This window comes from Gossypium hirsutum, chromosome D12 (genome assembly GCF_007990345.1).
Source record: "Gossypium hirsutum isolate 1008001.06 chromosome D12, Gossypium_hirsutum_v2.1, whole genome shotgun sequence".
In the NCBI taxonomy this organism is placed as follows: Eukaryota; Viridiplantae; Streptophyta; class Magnoliopsida; order Malvales; family Malvaceae; genus Gossypium; species Gossypium hirsutum.
In genome coordinates this window covers 63,181,881-63,201,691 of record NC_053448.1, presented here as the reverse complement: position 1 = coordinate 63,201,691, position 19,811 = coordinate 63,181,881, and the positions used below count along the sequence as shown (strand labels likewise).

Sequence of the window (19,811 nt, the reverse complement as noted above, 5' to 3'; positions counted from 1 at the left end):
CTCGTTTGACCAACTCGTTCGGTTTATAATTTCATCATTTACCCTATTAACAAAACTCGGATTTTGGCGGATACACGGATCCAACCAAACACACCAGAATGACACCCAGTGCCTCATCGGATAGTTCGAAGCAATAGTTGACACCCAGTGTCTCATCGGCAAAGCCGAAGAAAGTTGGTACCCAGTACCTCATCGAATCTATCCGAAGAAATATAGTGACACCCAGTGTCTCATCGACTCGAGGTCGAAGTATCCCTGAACTCTTCCAATCCTATGGCATGCCAACTATATCCGACTCAGCCCGACTAGTTAATAGGGTATTTAAATCACATATATTCTCAATTCAATCACAATTTCTCACATTTTCAATTCAATCATTTTTCCACCTTTCAATCAATAATTATTTCACAACTTCACACATTTTCACAACTCAATACATTTCCATACAATTTAATACCATTCACAATTCGATTCAAATTCATTTCCCGCTTTCAATCAACAAACAATTCAAATATTATTTCATATCAACTATTCAATTTAATTCCCACTAATAATAATAATAATAATATTAATACTTACCTCACATTTCATTTACTAGACACATAAATTAAAATTTAACATTTAAAAATAAATAATTTGAATTATAGTAATACAAACTGTTATTCTCCCGTTTTAGTCCTCGATAACTTTCTCCTTTCCTTTTGACGCCGATGCCTCGGGTTATTTGTTAGCTACGAAAGTAATAATAATTTGTAATATTAATTACAGCACTAATTATAATAAATAATTGAATTTCTATTCAATTTCTTCCTAATTCTCAATTTAATCTTAACTAAATTCACTTACTTTCCTAATTCAACTCACACTCTATTTCTATTCAAATTTCATCCAAACTAAAATTTAACTATCAAAATTTCAGCATATTTTGCTAATTTCGAATTTCTCTAAATTTAGTCCTTAAAACATAAAACTTATAGTTTCTTTTGCACTTTAATCCCTTTATCAATTCTAACTTAAAATTCATTCAATTAAATCCCTAATTCAACAATTTATTCAACATAAACTATTCTTGAAAACCTATGAACTTACAAAATATCAACTTAATTCCATCAAAACTTTGTTTTAAAGCTTTTAAAACATTAGAATTAAGAGAAAAGGGCTAATTTGACTTACCAAATTAAATTTCAAGCTTCAAAAACCCTATTTTCCCTATTTTCTTCTTTTTCTTCTTTCTCCCCTGTTTCTCCTGTTTCGTCTATTCTATTCTGTTTCTTTCCTTTCTTTTGTTCCTTCTATTCTTTTATTTTAACTTACTTTACTTTATTTCCTTTATTAAATTTCCTTTATGTTTAATTAATTATTATTTATAAAATATCTATTTTAACAACAAATATAATTAATACATTTGTACCATATCACAACCTTACATTTGTCTTAATCTAACTACTTCATCAAAAAAAAATCTTTTAATATAATAATTTTAATTAATAAATATCTTTAACTTAAATTTTAAGTAAATAAATAAATGTAATACACTTGTATTTTATTTTTACCATACACTTGGCAAAATCATAATTTATTATTACCCAAAAAATCTTATACTAATTATTTCATTATTAAATATCTTTTAATTTAATAATAACTAATAACTAATAACTAATAATGAATAATAAATATCTTATACTTAATTAATAAGCAAATTAAATCTACAAATTACAAATATATACATATTTTATTTACACATGCATTATTTTATCACCATCCATTTGTCTACTAATTACTTTATTTAATAATAATAATATAAAACCATAATAATGTTTAATAATTATACTAATTATATACATATAATATCTATATATAACCTAAATAAATTTTGGATTTTAATGCAGATATGCTGCCTCATTTCATATAAATGGCTTAACTGCCATTTTAGCCCTTTTTATTTTTTTATTTTAATCTATAATTAGACTTTCACTTCTATTGCAATTTAATCTCTTTTTGCTAATTACTCATAATTAAGCTAAATTCACTTATCTAAAATCTAATTAAACACACAATTAGTCTAGTAAGTATTTCTAATAATTATTTTCGAACTCAATTTACTAGGACGGAGGCCCGATATTATATTTTTCCGATGCCCATGAATTTTGGGTCATTACAGCTGAGTTACACGATTATTTATTAGTTAGGGTAATTTCAAACGAATTACCTCTTGGGTACTAAAAAAGCAAAGATAGACTAATTGTTCGGCTTTAAGTTAACTACAACTAACTTACTAAAGGTATTGAAAACATCATTGTGTCAATGATTAAATTTATCAATCAAAATTTTACGTTTGTTTAGAAATTTTTACTATTAATTTTCTTAAACTTTTAATTATCACTTTCAACGTTTTAGCTTTTTAACTTAATTTTAGTTTTCGATTTTATAAAAAACCCTTTTTTATTTCATTTGTTTTTGTTTAAAAAATAAAATTATTATAGATGTCATAACTATAGGGGATATTTCATCTTTTAAAAACACTTTTTTAGATACATTGAAACTTGCTCCAAGGTTCACATATCTTAAATTTAATCACTCTATTTTTATTTCTAAAAATTTTGTCCATGTAACTTTCAGATCTCAAGTTTTAGGTCTAATTATTTTTTTCTATTAAATTTATTATTATTACATTTTAAAATAAAAAATTTACTTGATGACTGTAAAAAAATTTCAAAAGTGCGGTATCGTCTGTCATTAACAATAGCGCGAAATAAAAAATGCAGAAAACCTGCAAAAGAAAGCAGCTTCAGCTGGATGGGCGGTCCCAGAAATCACCCAAATCAACCACTGAAGAGCCATACCCATGTCACCATAGACCCACCGCTGAAGAATGTAGAGTCGTAAGAGACGAGCTCTTGGCTCTCCATGGTTTCCCTCCAGAATTCCTCAAGTACCGCCGTCACAGACTCATGAAAATGGAGCCCTTCAGTAACGAAGCACAGTCAGAGCCGTTGATTAACAGTGATGATGGGGATCATAAGGAAGAAAGCGTGTTGGATGGTCTGATCAAAATTGTGCTCTCTCAGAATACTACTGAGCTTAATTCCCAAAAGGCTTTTGCTTCTCTCAAGTCTGTTTTTCCCACCTGGGAAGATGTAAGCTTTCTGAGATTTTCTTCCATTTTGTTGCAACTTTTTTTTTTCTTTCTAATTTTGATCGTCTTGGCTTGATGGGTATTTATGACTTTGGACCTATAGTTAGTTTTAAATTATTTGCTTTTACTGGCTTCATGGTTTATCCGTTAATAACAAGAATTCCCTTTTCTCATTAAAGCTCTTGTTATGTATTTGGTTGATGATGAATTGGATATGTGTGTGTGTGTGTGTGGAACATTTTACATGTTTTTAATTGCTTTTGCATTTGATGGTATTGTGTTGTTTTAGTTAAAATGCTTCTTAAGTTATGTTGGCTTTAGGGGTTTTTAGTCTTTAGAGGTGAGTTTGAATACTTTGGTTTGTAGGGTGTTCCAATTTGGAGTCACACTTTAATCAGATGGATTGGGATATATGTATTAACGTCAGTTTTACTTCAGGTATATGCTGCTGAAACCAAAAGTCTAGAAAATGCAATAAGATGTGGCGGCTTAGCACCAAGGAAAGCTTCTTGTATTAAGAATGTGTTGAGTTGTCTGCATGAGAGAAAAGGCAAACTCTGCTTGGAGTACTTACGAGATTTGTCGGTTGATGAAATGAAGTCTGAGCTCTCCAATTTTAAAGGAGTTGGCCCTAAGACAGTAAGTTTCCACGAATGGACTTTAGCATATATGTTAAGTAATCTGAATTCAGTACTTCTATTGAAAGAAAGGAAATAAGCATTGCTCACTCCTTTTAAGCATTGTAGAAAATTAGAGAATGCTTGCGCTTTGGATAGACCTATCTTTCATATGGATGTGTTTGTGTGTGCTACTAACTAAATTTATGCCTTTCTTGTCCATGGCAAATTTGCTTTTGTTGCTTACCTTTTCAAAAGGCCAGATTTGTTGTTGTGGTTTTTTCTCTTGCAACCTTTAAATCAGTCTGTTTTTCCTTTTATGCTGAAAGCACAAGAGTAATGTACTTTTGACATCTTCAATCACCTACTTTGCCTTAAGCGCAATTTGACTCTATTCATGCATGTCTGTGATCACGTAAATTCCATGTTCCATTTAATAGAATGTTTCTGCCACTCAATCATAGTTTCACTCCATTTGTAGTCTTTGATCAATGTCCTTTTGGTTATACTTCTTTTTCTTTCTTAAATATCATCCTATAAGTTCTGTGATCCTCCTGAGTATATCCATAGTTCATTTTATTATTCAAGGGAAGGAAAAAAATAACTTGATTATTAGTAACTCAACCAAAGGTTCCTAAGGTCATTGCAGTTAGATGCAGTCAAGCAAAATACTCAACTTTTGGCCTACTAGGATATTACTCTATTTACTAATAACATGTTATTCACTGAAGATATATATATGTCTTAACTGCTAATAGGAAACATCAAAAACTTCTAGAGATATTCACCTTTTTGTTGATTGCTGTGGTGTGTGTTTTGGAGCCCATTTCATCCCAAGATTTACTCATTGCTGCATCTGTCCTAATTCAGTATGGATAGCTGCTTCTAGAAATAAAGATACAGATAAAAGACCTTAGTGGTCCTGTGATAATTTATTTAGTGCATCTTCCCTTTAATAATATCTATCTCTTTAGTTTCATATTTCATGAACGAGTACTACGAAGATAATATGAAACTCAGATAGTCTAAATGTTTTTTTTTATTTTTTTTGTATGTGTGCATGGTACATGAGAATGTCTAACAATTTGCTGTATAGAATGTTGTAAGGCCTTTTTCAGGTGCTTATTATTAAGGCAGAAAGTGCTACAAGTGCCCTTTGATCTGTACCCATGGAATTAATTGTTGAAAATATCTCAGCATGGAAAATAGTGACAAGCTGCAGGATCCTGCGCTCAAGTTTGATGAATTCTCTATGTATTTTCACTTACATAATTGCATGTGTGTGTAACCGTTGATGAATGAATCAGTGTCCTGTTGAATTATGATGTTAAGGATATGTTCATTGACTTTGCCAATGTTCTATATGAAATCTATTGAAATTTGAGAAAGGAAAGAAAAATGGAATATATAAGCTTTGTTATCAGTGTCGATCATTTTTAAGCCTGTGCTATTCTTCCTGATCATCTTCATTTTATCTAATACATAAATGTTATCTTCAGTTATTTAATTTGGCAAGGGTGTTGAATTGAATTTCACAATCACCAGAATATGGTATTACTCTTTTTACTGCCATCATTTCATTGGTATTTGACTTAAATTTATCACATGCTTTTGTCATTCAATCCATGCTAGTTTGCATGTTATTCACAGAATTACAGCATGTATGTTAATCAGATATCTGTATGCTTCAGACCTTGTATCAAACTGACTAGGTTTAGGTAGTGTGTTAAAGATTTCTATTACTGGTCATTTCCAATGCTGGTCTCTCGTTTAGATTTAATATTTTATCTGTTTAAACTCTTTGGATTGTGATCTGTTTTTGGAGTTATCACGTGTTTTAAATTGCTTAATATTACCAGCATTGAAATTTCAGATTAACCATACAAATCCTCAACTCTCAATGCCTGACAGGTGGCTTGTGTTTTGATGTTCAATCTTCAGCAAGATGATTTCCCAGTGGACACACATGTGAGTAGCAACAGATTGTTCCAGTTGTGTTTAAATTAATATTTGAAACTTATTTATTAGCTCTCAAATATCTTTGCAGGTGTTTGAGATTGCTAGGGCCATCGGTTGGGTCCCTGCTGTAGCGGACAGGAATAAGACATACCTTCATCTCAACCGTAGGATCCCAAACGAACTTAAGTTTGATCTGAACTGTCTTCTGTATACACATGGTAAGCTTTGTCGCAAATGCACGATGAAAGGAAGTAGCCAGAAAAAGTTGACATCCAAAGATTGTTCCTGTCCCCTAAGTGTAAATGTTGTTGAGGGTTAAATTTTTTAGAATTAAGATTAAATTGACATAATGTATAAATATTGAGGGTTAAAGTTATTATTATGCTAAATTAAAAAGCTGTCATGTCATATTCTTGTTAGCTATTTAATAGTTAGTGATAAAAAAAAGACAAAATCAAATAATTGAGTGATATTTTGTAACTTTTAGTAATTGGTGAATAAAATTTTTTTTTACCAATAATTGAGCGAATAGCAATATAATTTACCTTTGATTTTTTACTCAAACCAAGAGTGGAAAGCATTGGGTGTGAGCTTGTCGTACAAGGTAAGCCTCATGCTGCCCTAGAGAGGTCAACATAGGGGTTTAATAACTAGCAAGTGACCAATTGCTATCCTTTTTGTTTGAGGACTCACACGTTACTTTCAGTTATACTTGAACTCTTCCATATTTTCTCAATAAATATATAAAATGAATGACTCACCACTAATATATATGTGAGTTGTCTCAGAGATAATTGTGCATAAAAAAATTAGAATTGTTTTTTTATTTACACTCTTTACTCGATGAATGATTATAATTGTTGTTCCTTGAAGCTATTTTAATTTTAATTCTAATTAAGGTAATTGGGTTGAGGTTGAAAAACATTTTTTTAACTTAAATAATGATTTTAAATAAAAAAATTGGTAAATAGATAGACTTTCAAATCAACTGGGATTTTAATCTAAGTTAAAAAGTCAAAAGAATACCAAAAAGCTTATTTATTCAATTTTCAATTTTGGTTTAGATCCCTAGCATTCATAAATGTAAAAATAACAAAAAGAAAAGATTGTTCGATTGGAAGTTAGGTTGAATTTTGGATTAAAGTGATTGGAAAGGACAAAATTTTCTTTAGAAAAACCTTTTACAACCCCCCTATCCCATAACATTGAACAAACACACGCAAGAAGTGATTTAATATGAATAAGTATTAGAAATAGTAAAATAATATGCAAATAAAAATGATTTATACATATATTGCTAATTTTGAAATTATTTTTATTTAAAAGATAATCCAGATGGGAAATGTTAGTGGGGAAGCGTAGAAAAAGCCAAGTCACCCAAATTTTAGGATGGAAACAAGAAAAACCCAAAATGAAAAAACAGAAAAAACGGAAAAAGGGTTAAAATAAAGAGGGAGGGAAGGGAAGCACGAGAGAGCAGATCAGAGGTGGACGCATCCCCAGGATATTGGCGCAAAATTCAAGACATTAGCGTTCTTTTTCTGCCCCCGTCCCTCCATTGAGGGACAGGAAGCTAAAGGAACCCATGGCTTTTCCTTCCTTTCTCTTCCTCCTCATCCTCCTTCCCCTTTTCTTCTCCAATATCCCTTTCTCACTCTCACAGTCCCAACTTTCGCCTGACTATTACAGGCAATTTTGCCCTAACTTGGACAACATCATTCGAGATGTCGTCACCACCAAACAGATCAGCAACCCCACCACCGCCGCTGGCACCCTTCGCCTCTTCTTCCACGACTGCATGATAGGAGGCTGTGACGCTTCCGTACTCATCTCCAGCAATTCCTTCAACAAGGCCGAACGTGACGCCGACATCAACCTCTCTCTTCCCGGCGATGCTTTCGACGTAATTGTACGTGCCAAGACTGCCGTCGAGCTTTCCTGCCCCGGCATTGTCTCTTGCGCCGACATCCTCGCCTTGGCCACACGTAACGCCATTACCATGGTTGGGGGACCCTTCTACACCGTTAACCTTGGCCGCAAGGACAGCCTGGTGTCCACTCAGTCCAGCGTAGAAGGGCACATGCCACTGGCTAACATGACCATGGATGAGATCATCAAAAAGTTTGAATCCAAGAACTTCACCGTTCAAGAATTGGTCGCCCTCACCGGTGCCCACACCCTCGGATTCGCTCACTGCAAGGAGTTCGCTTACGGGCTCTTCAGGTATAGCAAAACTGTCCCCACCGATCCTGCTTATAATCCCAAGTATGCCGAGGCTCTAAAGAAACTCTGTCACAACTATGAGAAGAATCCTGCAATGTCAGCTTTCAATGATGTAATGACTCCATCCAAGTTTGACAATCTTTATTACCAGAACTTGGAGAAGGGAATGGGGCTGTTGGAATCTGACAATGCGCTGTTCCAGAACCCCAAAACCAGGCCTTTCGTGCAATTGTATGCTAAAAACCAGACTGCTTTTTTCAATGATTTCGCTCGAGCAATTGAGAAGCTTAGCCTTAATGGGGTTAAGACTGGGAATCAAGGAGAAGTCAGGCGGAAATGCGATGCTTTTAACTCTATTCACATTTGAACACTTCTTTTCTGGCGGTGGCCATAGATAATGTGAGCAATATATCATACTAAAATCATCGATCAAGAGACTGTATTCTCTTACTATTACATTTGCAATTTTCTTTTCATCCAAACCAGGAGCGAAGTGGAGAAACAAATTTTGGAATCGAAATTAAATTTTATATTTTTATAATTTTAAAAGATTAAATTAAATTTTTATTATTTTATAAATTATAAAATGAATACTAAACCAAATGATTTTTATATGGAATGGATGGTTTTCGATGTTGCAAATGATGATGGCATCCGTTTCTGATTCTCTGCACCAGCATCGTTATGTATGTATGTATATATGGATAAGAATTTGTATTTTATACCTATCTATCGTTATATCATTTATTTTCAGCTCCTAATTTTGGAGCTACCATTAATAGGTATTATTTTCAAAATATTCTAAATTTTATTACTATATTTTAATTAATTGTGCCATGTAGTTATTTTCATGTTTCAATCAATTATATCCATTTCTATAACATGTATATATTTGTGTGATTACAATTTATTTTTTGTTTTTATTTTTATAACAATTCTATTTCAATAAAAATGTTAAATTTAATAAAATTTGCATTTATTAATAAACTGTTAATAAATTGATTAGTGAATCAAAGGTATTAAAAATTTTCAATATTATATCATGTCGAAACCATTTTTATTTTGAAAAATGAGGTTGACTTTTAAAACGAAAATGGAGTCGCCACTAATCTTTTTTTCGAAGTGTGATCGAGTTACCTTGAGATTAATCATTTTAATAAAATATTTTGATTTATTAAAATAATGATTTTGGTCTACAAAATTCGAGAAAACAGGCTCGGGAGTCAGTTACGTACGAGGAAGGATTAGCACCCTCGTAACGCCCAAAAATTGGTACCTAATTGATTAATTAACGTCCCAATGTCGAAGATTTGAAAAGATTTTAAAATATGATCTTCTTTAAAAACCTTAATAAATCGAATTTGATGTTAAGACCTACTTGTCCCGAAGTAATAAGATGTCACATCCAGTAAGTTAGGATACGACATTTTAACCCTCGGAACTAAGTTTGTCTCATGCATTAAAGTTTTAAAAAGGATATTCAATTATTTGAATAAAAAAATCAAAACCCAGTAAGTTAGGGCACGTTTTTCTCAAAGCTCCAAAGTACCGAATATTGCTTTATTTTTAAAAGTTTTCTTTTTTGAAATTGGGGAAAATTGACGCAATATTAAAACGATGCGTAAAAACTTTGATAAAAAAACGGCAATATGAAAATACAAATAAACAAATTATAAAACATATAATGACAATTATTTAAATACTAGCATCAATAACCAAAGACCAATGAATTTAAAACAAAGAGTATAAAAAAAATAAAGGCAAAATAAAATGTAAACAAATTAAAAAATAAAAAATTTGAGAATGAATAATAAGGGAAAAAGAAATTTGAAATCAACAATATACAAATCAATAAAGAAATTATATAAAAAAAAGTAGGTAATATATGTATAAGTTTGGAATAAATAATATATAAAAAATGAAAATAGGTAATATATAAAGTAATAATATATAAATGAGTTTAAAAATAAATATTGTGTAATAAGGAATTTAGAACGAGTTATACACAAAACATCTTAAAAATAAATGGTATATAAAATAGATATAGTATACAAAAAAATTTGCAATTGATAATATATGGAAAAAAAATTAAAGCAAATAATCAAACAATTTAAAATGGATGATTTATAACACGAGTTTTTAAAAAATAAATAACATGTGTGACATAATATTAAAAACAAATAAAGTATATTATTAATGGAAGAAAATAAAAGAATGATAAGAATCGTTAAATGAATGAACAATATATAAATAAGAAATTCGATGGATAAATAAACGAATAAAAGTAAAAGAATAATTAATGATTAAACAATTAAATGAATAAATAAAAAAGGTTAAAAAAACGCTTAAGTCAGCCTAACCCTCACAATATGAAGATTCAACGAAATTACTTCACCAAAATCCAACTCAAATGAAAGCAACTTAAAAAGAAACGAAGATGAACGAATAACAAAATAAAAACAAACCACAGAAAATAAGAACGCAAAAGAGGGAGAAATTTGAGTGAATGCTCTTAAGAATTATTATTGCTCCAAACTCAAGTGTTTTATAATGAATGGAGAGGCCTCTATTTATAGTTGAGCCTCCCCGAATCCAACGGTATAGATCAATTACATCAACGGCTAAGATTAAAGGGTACCTACAAATTAAATCTCTAACATTACAAAATCATATCTTCTAATATTGCATATCATATTTAAGATTGCATATCCTTGAATATTATATTTCCATATGCGTTAAGCTTGTAGATGGACTTTCAACCTTTTAAAGTAATGGGCCATTTCGATCAAGTCAAATGATATAATTTTGGACTAGACCTGAACTTTGTTTTACTATTTTGGGTTTATTATTTTTTTGTGAGCTCGGACTAAATTGACCTATTACATATCAATTTGTAATAATACATTTTTATCATTCAAATTTCCAAATTCTCATTACATTGGAAATTACCAAATGTCATCGACTTGTTTTCTTTTCCTTTTTATATAAAATGTGAGAGTTTTTCACAATAAAAAAAAATTGATCACTTTGTACAATACTCCTAATTTATTAGTCAACTACTTTAATTGTGAAAAGATTCAAAAAGAATATCTCACCTATAAGTAGCACATCAACAGATAAAGTTTTCCAATTCACATCGGAATTCACTTGAAGGCTCTTCCTATCACATCGAAACACATATATAATAAAATTTTCCATAGCTCAATTATCAACTCTCCACGTTATTATCAAGATATAATCATATCACATAAATTTTTATTTTATTTTATAAGCTTTGATTTTAGTATCCAAGAAAAAGCAAAATTCTGCTACAAGAAAACATCAAACAACTGATCTGTAAACCAACAATCAACAAATCAAATCACCTATACATTAACTAATGCCTCACACTAAACAAAGTTGGTTATTTACATTATCATTCCTATTGATTTTAGTAGTTGACGATCTAACTCTTATTATGTCCTTAATCAATTCCAACAGCTCCAGTTCAAATCTTTGTTGGCTCCTAAATTGCTGACAGTTCCTCTCTCACCATATCCAATAAACATCAGCATTCCAAGCCAGCCCAAGTACCACTGTAGTGAAAGTTCTTTCTTTTAGCTTTGCTTGCAATCATAGTTGCTCCTGTCTTCAAGTCATAAGTTCCTGTTTAATTTGAGAAGTTTTAGTATCTTTTGCCAGATTCTTCTAAAGTAAACACATTCCACAAACAAGTGGTCTCTAGTCTCTTGACCTGATTTGCAAATTATACAACTTTCATCTAAGTTCTTTCTCCAAGTCCTTGTTTTATCTTTTGTCGGCAGCTGGGAATATAAAGAGGGTACCAGATGACCCTACAACAAGGCACCTTGCTAGCCTTTGGCCTTATTTCCGACCAAACTATATTCACTTGATACCTCTTGTTAGTTCAAAACTCCGGTAAGGAAAATCTCGAACATACAATCGAAACTTGAACAGAAAAAGAAGAAATAGGACAAGCTCCAACGTGTGTATCAAGCCACTATCTTTAAGGTTATATTCGCCCCCATCTACCTTCGGTGTGCAAATGAGTTCCAAGCAAATTAACCTCGAGGATACAATGAAGCCAATGACTATTTGCATTTTGCACTGACGAAAATAGTCCACTATGCGCTAAGTAATGTATAATAAAAAAACTCAATTTCTACAAAGAATTTCTGCAGTAATACTTTATAGAATAATCTAATATTATTAGAAAATGAAGGAAGGAAAGAAAGAATATTAGAATTTGTTGATATCTTTCTAAATGAAATCTCATTCCTATTTATAGGAATTTTCATGTGTCTTCATAGAGACATCTTTCAATAGGTTTCTTTGTGAATAAATAAATAATAATTATTCATTTAATTTTGTAACTATCCAAATAATATTTTTTGAATAGTTATAATTCTTTTTTAAAAAATCAAATGATATAACCTTTGACCAATGACTAAAAAATTTATCTTTTGATTAATTACACCCATTCATTTATAGTTATTAGGATACTATAAATATTTGAAAATGTTCCAACACCTCTTTCCCTGCACTGTCCAACCTCTTGCTTGAAAAACTTGAGAAGTTTCATTTCTTAATCCCATCGATTTCTTCCAACCCAAATAACTATTCTGAACTGAAGGCAATTGCATAACATGTCTTCCCTTAGCATGTAAGCATTAATCCAAGCAATCCACAATGAACCAGCTTGGATAAGAATGGCCTAAAGGTGATGAACTTCACATGCCTTGTTCCAATTGGCAAGATCTTTAACACCAAAGCCTCCTTCATTTTTTGGCTTACAAATTTGCCCCCAACTCACTCTAGCCGCTTTAACTTTTTCATTTTGTCCCTTTCATAAAAATCTCATACACATTTGATTCACCAACTTAATCACTACCTTAGGTAGAAGAAATGTCGTGTCCGGTAGTTCTGAATGTGAAACAAAATAGCTTGAACCAACTGAGCCCGACATGCATAAGACAAATTTTTAGCTACCCACCCATTAACCTTCATGGCAACCTTTCCCAGCAAAGGAGCACAATCTTTTACTGTGAATTTCCTTGCAACAAGTTGTATCCCAAAATATCTTACTGGTAAACAAACCAATGCAAAACCAGTAATCTTATGCACCACCTCCAACTCAACCTGAGTCATACCAGCTGAGTAGACCTAACTCTTTGAGGGATTCAGCTTCAAACCAGAAAAAAGTATAAAACTATTCAAGAATGCACTGAACTCCAACAATAGACTCAAGCTTTCCTTCGACAAAAATGAGAAGATCATCTACAAAACATGAGTTTTATCTTTCAGGCCCTAGGATGGTAATGAAATATTTGGCTAGTTGTTGCTTTATCTAGTAACCTTGATAGCACATCCATGGCCATCACAAAGATGTAAGGGCACAAAGCGTCTCCTTGTCTAATCCCTTTTGCCCCTGTGAAGTACGCTTCTAAACTGCCGTTAATCGATATAGAAAACCTGGACTTAGTAGTGCACCCCTCAGTCCATGAAATAAAAAATTAAAGAAATCACATTGCTTTAAAAACAATATCCCAAAAATCCCAGCTCACTGAATCAAACATTTTTTTTGTAAATCGATCTTCAATGTGCATCTAGGAGAAAGAGAAGTCCTCCCATATATTCTAACAAGCTCCTGAGCCAAGAGTATATTCTCTGAAATACTCCTCACTTGAATAAAAACTGACTGATTAGGCGCAATGCAGCTTGGTAGAAACTTAACAAGGCTATTCACCAAAATCCTTGTAATGCAGTTATAAATTACAGAGCAACAAGAAATTGGTCTGTAATCTTTTTGATGCACATGATTTATCTTCTTTGGTATTAAAATCGCAATTGTAGAATTAAAAGCAGGCAAGAACCTTCTTGTTTCAAAGTAACTCTACACTGCCTCTATCACGTCCTCCCCCACAATTCTCACGCTATCTAAAAGAAATGAGAGGTATAACCATCTAGTCCAAGTGCTTTATCACTATATTGAGAAAACATAGCCTCCTTTATCTCCCCTCTTCCCAATGGTTTCATCAAATCCCTCTGCTCAACCTGTGATAAAGTGATTGGCAACAAATCTTTCTCTCCCAAAAGTTTTCTTTATAATATCCAACAACCTCTTTTCTAGTTCTTCCTGAGATTCAAGTCTATCCCCATTATCATTCATTAAAACTTTTATTGAGCTTCTACCATTTCTACTTTTTACTACACTAAGGAAGACATGGGTGTTCTGATCCCCCTCCCGAATCCATATAATCCTAGATCTTTGCCTATAGTAACTTTCCTCTGTTGCAAGAAGGTCCCTGTACTGCTTAGACAGATACGTTAATTGCTCCACCAATACAAGATCAACATTGTCCCCCAAAGTAAGCAATTGTACTTCCTCAAGCATTTTTTAACCTTCGGAACCCTTATTAAAATATCATCATAACATGTTGCATTTAACTTCCTCGATCCCACCTTGAGTCTCTTTAACCTTAGGAATAATCTGGTTATAGGATTACCCTCAACTGGCACCTTCAAATAACTTTCCACAATGTGCAAAAACTCAGTATTTTTTATCCAAAAATTGAAAATTTTAAAAAGGCTTCGGATGTGACAACTCCTCTCTATCCAAAACCAGAATAGCTAAACAATTATCTGAATCAGAGGTGGCAGAAACTCAACAAAAGAATGGGCAAAAGCATTAAATCATTCTCCATTAATCATCACTGTCCAGTTTTCTAGCTAAATAACTCTCCTTTTGTAAATTTGACCAAGTGTAAGTTGGACCAAAGTATGAATGATCCTGCAATTCCAAACCATTAATGCATTTAAGAAACTCTTCTATATCCCTCATCAATTGGCTGCTGCATTGAGATCCCAAACTCTCCTTAATGTCAGCAATAACATTAAAATCACCAGCTAAGAACCATGGATTAGCCCCAACACCTTGTTGAATGTCCTTCAATGTTCCCAAAGTCTGCATCTTTCTCTACTCTCATTTCTCCCATAGATTGCTGTAAAATAACCCTGCTTAGAAGATGCTTGGAAACTACAAGTAATACTTTGATCAGTAACTGCCACTAGCTGCAATCGAACATTATTTCTCCAAATAATCCATATCCTTCCATTTTCAGCCTCACCGTAAGTACGTAAAAATCCCTACCCTTGAAACCACTCATCAGCAATCACTTGTGCATTACTATGCTTAACCCTTGTCTCCAATAAACATACAATATCAACTTTAAGCAAAAAATTTCAATCTACAATGTTCTTCAGTTTAGAGGAATGATTCATTCCTCAAACATTCCAAATTACCCACTAAATTCAGAGGTTGATGGAAGACCTCCTAAGGTAGATACTACTACCTTATTACCCTTTTTCCCTCTATCAACTTGATTTTTTCCTTTTTTGTTTGAGAACTTTCATCAAATTGGCCACCCTAGAAGCAGTTGCTCTAGATTTCCTAGGAGAATTTTCTTCTCCCTCATCCAATTCATGCTCGCTGAAGTCCTGGGCTAATTGGTTGTCTTCTAACAAAGCAAATCTGTTGGTTGAACCTAATAGGACGCCCTTGCCCTTTACTTGTGAACTACTAGATAACTTGTGCTTACCCTTTGCTTGTACACCCAAATCACTTCACTATGAGCTCCATTATTTAGAAAGACTCCATCAACCAAACTTACATTAGATAGAATAACATATTGCACTTCAGACTCCGACTTACCCTCATCAATGTCAACCCTTATTAATCTCCTTTAGCTTTTTGGGGCAAGCTTTGTCAACATGCCCAAAAATTGAAAACTTTGAACAACGTTGTGGTATCCATGGCACATCAACCCACAATATTCTAGTTGAGCTATCCTTAAGGATTATATCAATTGTTCTAGGAATAATCTGATTTGCATCAATTTCTACACAAACTTTCGCATAGACTAATCTAGATTGTCCAGCTGTAATTATGTCCATGTATAATGGAACGCCAATGGCCCTAGCAACATAACATAGCTCTGATGGAATATGACTAAGATGTACCCACACAGACAATTTATGCAAATAAAAATCAGGTCGTTTTATACTTGGTTCACATTTACGAACAAGCATTCGTTTATTTCGAATGTGCCACGGCCAATGGTCCAACACCTAATCATAAGCCTCCAAAGATGAAAATTGTATAAGATAAATATTTATGCCCATAGATTTCAACTCCAGAGCTCCAAATTTTTCACCGTCTTCTGCAGTAAACTGAAGTTAGACGGTTTATTAAGAAGCTGAACAAGAAGGACGAATTGCTGGACCTGAACACCAGCACCGAAAACTTCCGACGGAGGTGCAACCGTAATACTTCCATTATTGTTCAATGGAAGAAAGTATTGCAGAGATTGATCACTCAAATTTTTACTTAAAATTACATTATGTTACTCCAATAATGTTTTAAAAAAAACGTTTGATTTAAATGTCCAATGAACTAAAAAGTACTCTCTTTTTTTCCAAAGATACTACCAATAAGCTTGTCTTTTATTTTAAATATGCAGGAGAAAATACATGGATGGGGGAAATTTTACACCTTACAAATAAGATAAATAAAATTAGTTTCAAATATTTCGATCTGATTTGATAAGTTAGCTTCGCATCCATCAATATTTTACATGGACTAAAACTATGCACGTGTCAGTCACGTAAATGCCCATTATTCCTATTACAATGCTTTTCACTAAGTTTAATATCTGATATCAATTTAATTTTATAATATATTAAAGATAATGTTATAAAAATGAATGACGTATCCATGAAAATGAAATCAATAATTTAACTTTTAAGAAAATAGAATTATATAAAAATTAACTCATTTTTCTTTATTGTATTTTTTATAGAGACTTATTATGATTTTTTTTCTGAAATAACTATAACACTCGTGGATTTTTTACCAAAATATTACAAAAAAATAAAAAATATCAAAATAATATAAACTTTTTTATTTACCAAAATAATACAAAAAAAAAACCGGCTGAATGGAGGGGCTGCCACAGGCGGCACCAACATGTTCGTATTTCAGCCCTTTGTTCGTATTTTTTTTCCGGATTTTATTACTTTAAAAAATATACTATTTTATAGTTTTATTATTTTACATTATATTTGAAATGTATTCATTTAGTGTGTTTTTTTTATTGAAAGTAATAAAATCCGGTAAAAAATACGAACAAAGGGCCGAAAAAATGTTTTTTTAATTTATTTAAAAAACACACTAAATGAATACATTTCAAACATAATTTACTAAAATAATGTAAAATAATAAAATTAGAAAATATTATATTTTTTAAAAGTAATAAAATTCGGGGAAAAAAATACGAACAGAGGGCCGAAATAATGGTTTTTTTTAAAAATACAGTAAATTAATACATTTCAAACATAATGTACTAAAATAATATAAAATAATAAAATACGAAAATAATATATTTTTATTGAAAATAATAAAATCCAGGAAAAAAAAATACGAACAAAGGGCCAAAATAAGGGTTTTTTTTAAATTTATTTAAAAAAACAGTAAATTAATACATTTCAAACATAATGTACTAAAATAATGTAAAATAATAAAATTAGAAAATATTATATTTTTTAAAAGTAATAAAATCAGGGGAAAAAAATACGAACAAAGGGCCGAAATAATGGTTTTTTTAATTTATTTAAAAAACACAGTAAATTAATACATTTCAAACATAATATACTAAAATAAAGTAAAATAATAAAATTAGAAAATAGTATATTTTTTTAAAGTAATAAACTCTGGAGAAAAAAATATGAACAAAGGACCGGAATAAGGGTTTTTTTAAATTTATTTAAAAAACACTAAATTAATACATTTCAAACTTGATTTACTAAAATAATGTAAAATAATAAAATTAGAAAATAGTATATTTTTATTGAAAGTAATAAAATCCGAAAAAAATACGAACAAAGGGTGGAAATAAATATTTTTTTAATTTATTTAAAAAATACAATAAATTAATACATTTAAAATATAATGTACTAAAATAATGTAAAATAAAAATTAAGAAATATTATATTTTTTAAAAGTAATAAAATTCGGAAAGAAAATATGAACAGAGGGTCAAAATACGAATAATTGGTGCTGCCTCTGCCACATGCGCCAAAGGTGCCTCCTGTGGCAGGCCCTTCTTCAGTCATGTTTATTTTTTAACTGTTTTTTTTGGTATTATTTTGATAAATAAAAAAATTTATATTATTTTGATATTATTCTTTTTTAAATATTTTAGTAAAAATTCCAAGACTCGTCATTGTAATTTTTTTTATAATTAGATAAGAACGGAAAAAACTTCCAAAAAAAAAACCGAACCATAAAATTCTAAAAAAATCAGTGGACTCCACAACTTTTCCTTCCCAGACAAAACCATTTAATCTAATCTAAGGTAAATTATCGAAAATGAGAATTTTATAATTTAATTTCAATAATTTTTATATTTTTAAATTTAAATAATTTGTAATATTTTTATTTGTAGATGAGTAAATTTTTATTTTAAATAAAAAGCAATTTATGTTAAAATTTTTAAGTAATTTATGTTTACCTTTTAAATGTAAATTAAATTGAAGATTACGCATGATTTGAATTTAAATATAATTTAAAATATAAAAAAATTGTTTGGATATGCAAAAATAAAGCCAAAATTAAATAAAACTAGATCTTAAAAATATATTTATAAAAAAATTGAAATAGAAATAAAAAATGACTTTAATGGAAATGATAAAGTTAAGTAATGAAGGCTATGATATTTTGGATACAAATTCCGTGATTCCCATCATGTGTATATAATTTCCTAGATTTATTAAAATATAAAAAGATAAATACTCTCAAAATAATAATCGTTATTTTGTAAAAGAGATGAGATTATAGTAATTTCACAATTGAATTGAAACTCCATTGATACATTACATCAATTTAGTCACTTTTAATAATAATAATATATTATATATTATTATTAAATAATTATAAAAACACTATAAAAAATTATTTAAAACTATTAAAATTTTTGCAACTTTTAATAATTTTTAAATAATTATCTATGTTTTTATAATTTTTTGAAAAATCATATCCAAGATGAATTAGAAAAATCATTTGTCTAGATTCTTCTTGGATGTAGTTTTTTAAATAATTATAATTATAACTATAACAAATATTTATTTTTAGGATACTTTAATTTTTAAAATATTATCACATCAACACTTAGTACTTAGTTTTTTTGTAAATCATATCAAAATTTAAGAGTAGATATAAATGGAAATTTTAATAGAAGATTAGTTTGCACTAATTTACCAATTTTGAGTTGAAATGGAAAACTGCAATATGAATATTAATACTTTTTTTACCTAATGCTACTCACCATTGAATTTAATATCACTTACATAATAAACTTTAAAAATCTAAATCATCATTTAACAACATATATGGATAGATTTTTTAACGAAAAAGTTAAATTACACTTTTTTTTAATATATAAAAATTAATTAATTTATTTATTAATAAAGAAGATAAAATATAATCTAATTTTTAATATTGATATTTTTACTTGATTCAAACCTAAATATTATAATTTTTAATAACTCAATTTTACTATTTAAAATAAAATCATATTTAATTAGTATTATATCAAAATTAATAAATATATTATGTAAACTTTTTTACGTACGGGGTGTTGTATGTATAAAATGTAAGAAATATTTTATCCTAAAATTAAAATTGAAATTAAAGTCAAACTCCATTACACGCTTAGATTAGATAGGATCGGAACGAAATGGAAGGAAAATGCGTATTATTATGTGGACCCCACCCCTCAAATCTAGTCCAAAACGCGGTTTGTCGGGTCCCATGTTACGGA

General features: G+C 30.4%; 2 protein-coding genes across 2 annotated transcripts; both read left to right on the top strand.

Moving 5' to 3' along the window:
* Positions 1 to 2,545: 2,545 nt before the first annotated feature.
* Positions 2,546 to 6,108, top strand: LOC121224464 (putative DNA glycosylase At3g47830). Its single transcript, XM_041107841.1, has 4 exons — positions 2,546 to 3,137; positions 3,575 to 3,775; positions 5,665 to 5,721; positions 5,801 to 6,108. Exons 1-4 carry the CDS (start codon positions 2,760 to 2,762, stop codon positions 6,029 to 6,031), a joined length of 867 nt encoding a protein of 288 aa, XP_040963775.1. The 5' UTR covers positions 2,546 to 2,759; the 3' UTR covers positions 6,032 to 6,108.
* A 1,039-nt stretch (positions 6,109 to 7,147) lies between these two features.
* Positions 7,148 to 8,476, top strand: LOC107941539 (peroxidase 31). The gene has a single exon (XM_016875084.2). The coding sequence runs from the start codon at positions 7,298 to 7,300 to the stop codon at positions 8,300 to 8,302; it is 1,005 nt and encodes a 334-aa protein (XP_016730573.2). The 5' UTR covers positions 7,148 to 7,297; the 3' UTR covers positions 8,303 to 8,476.
* Positions 8,477 to 19,811: the final 11,335 nt, after the last annotated feature.

Coding starts and splice junctions, on each gene's coding strand:
- LOC121224464 (XM_041107841.1), top strand. CDS start 2,760: ATGCAGAAAACCTGCAAAAGAAAGCAGCTTCAGCTGGATGGGCGGTCC. Junction 3,138..3,574: donor TTTTTCCCACCTGGGAAGAT/GTAAGCTTTCTG, acceptor GTTTTACTTCAG/GTATATGCTGCTGAAACCAA. Junction 5,722..5,800: donor ATTTCCCAGTGGACACACAT/GTGAGTAGCAAC, acceptor ATATCTTTGCAG/GTGTTTGAGATTGCTAGGGC.
- LOC107941539 (XM_016875084.2), top strand. CDS start 7,298: ATGGCTTTTCCTTCCTTTCTCTTCCTCCTCATCCTCCTTCCCCTTTTC.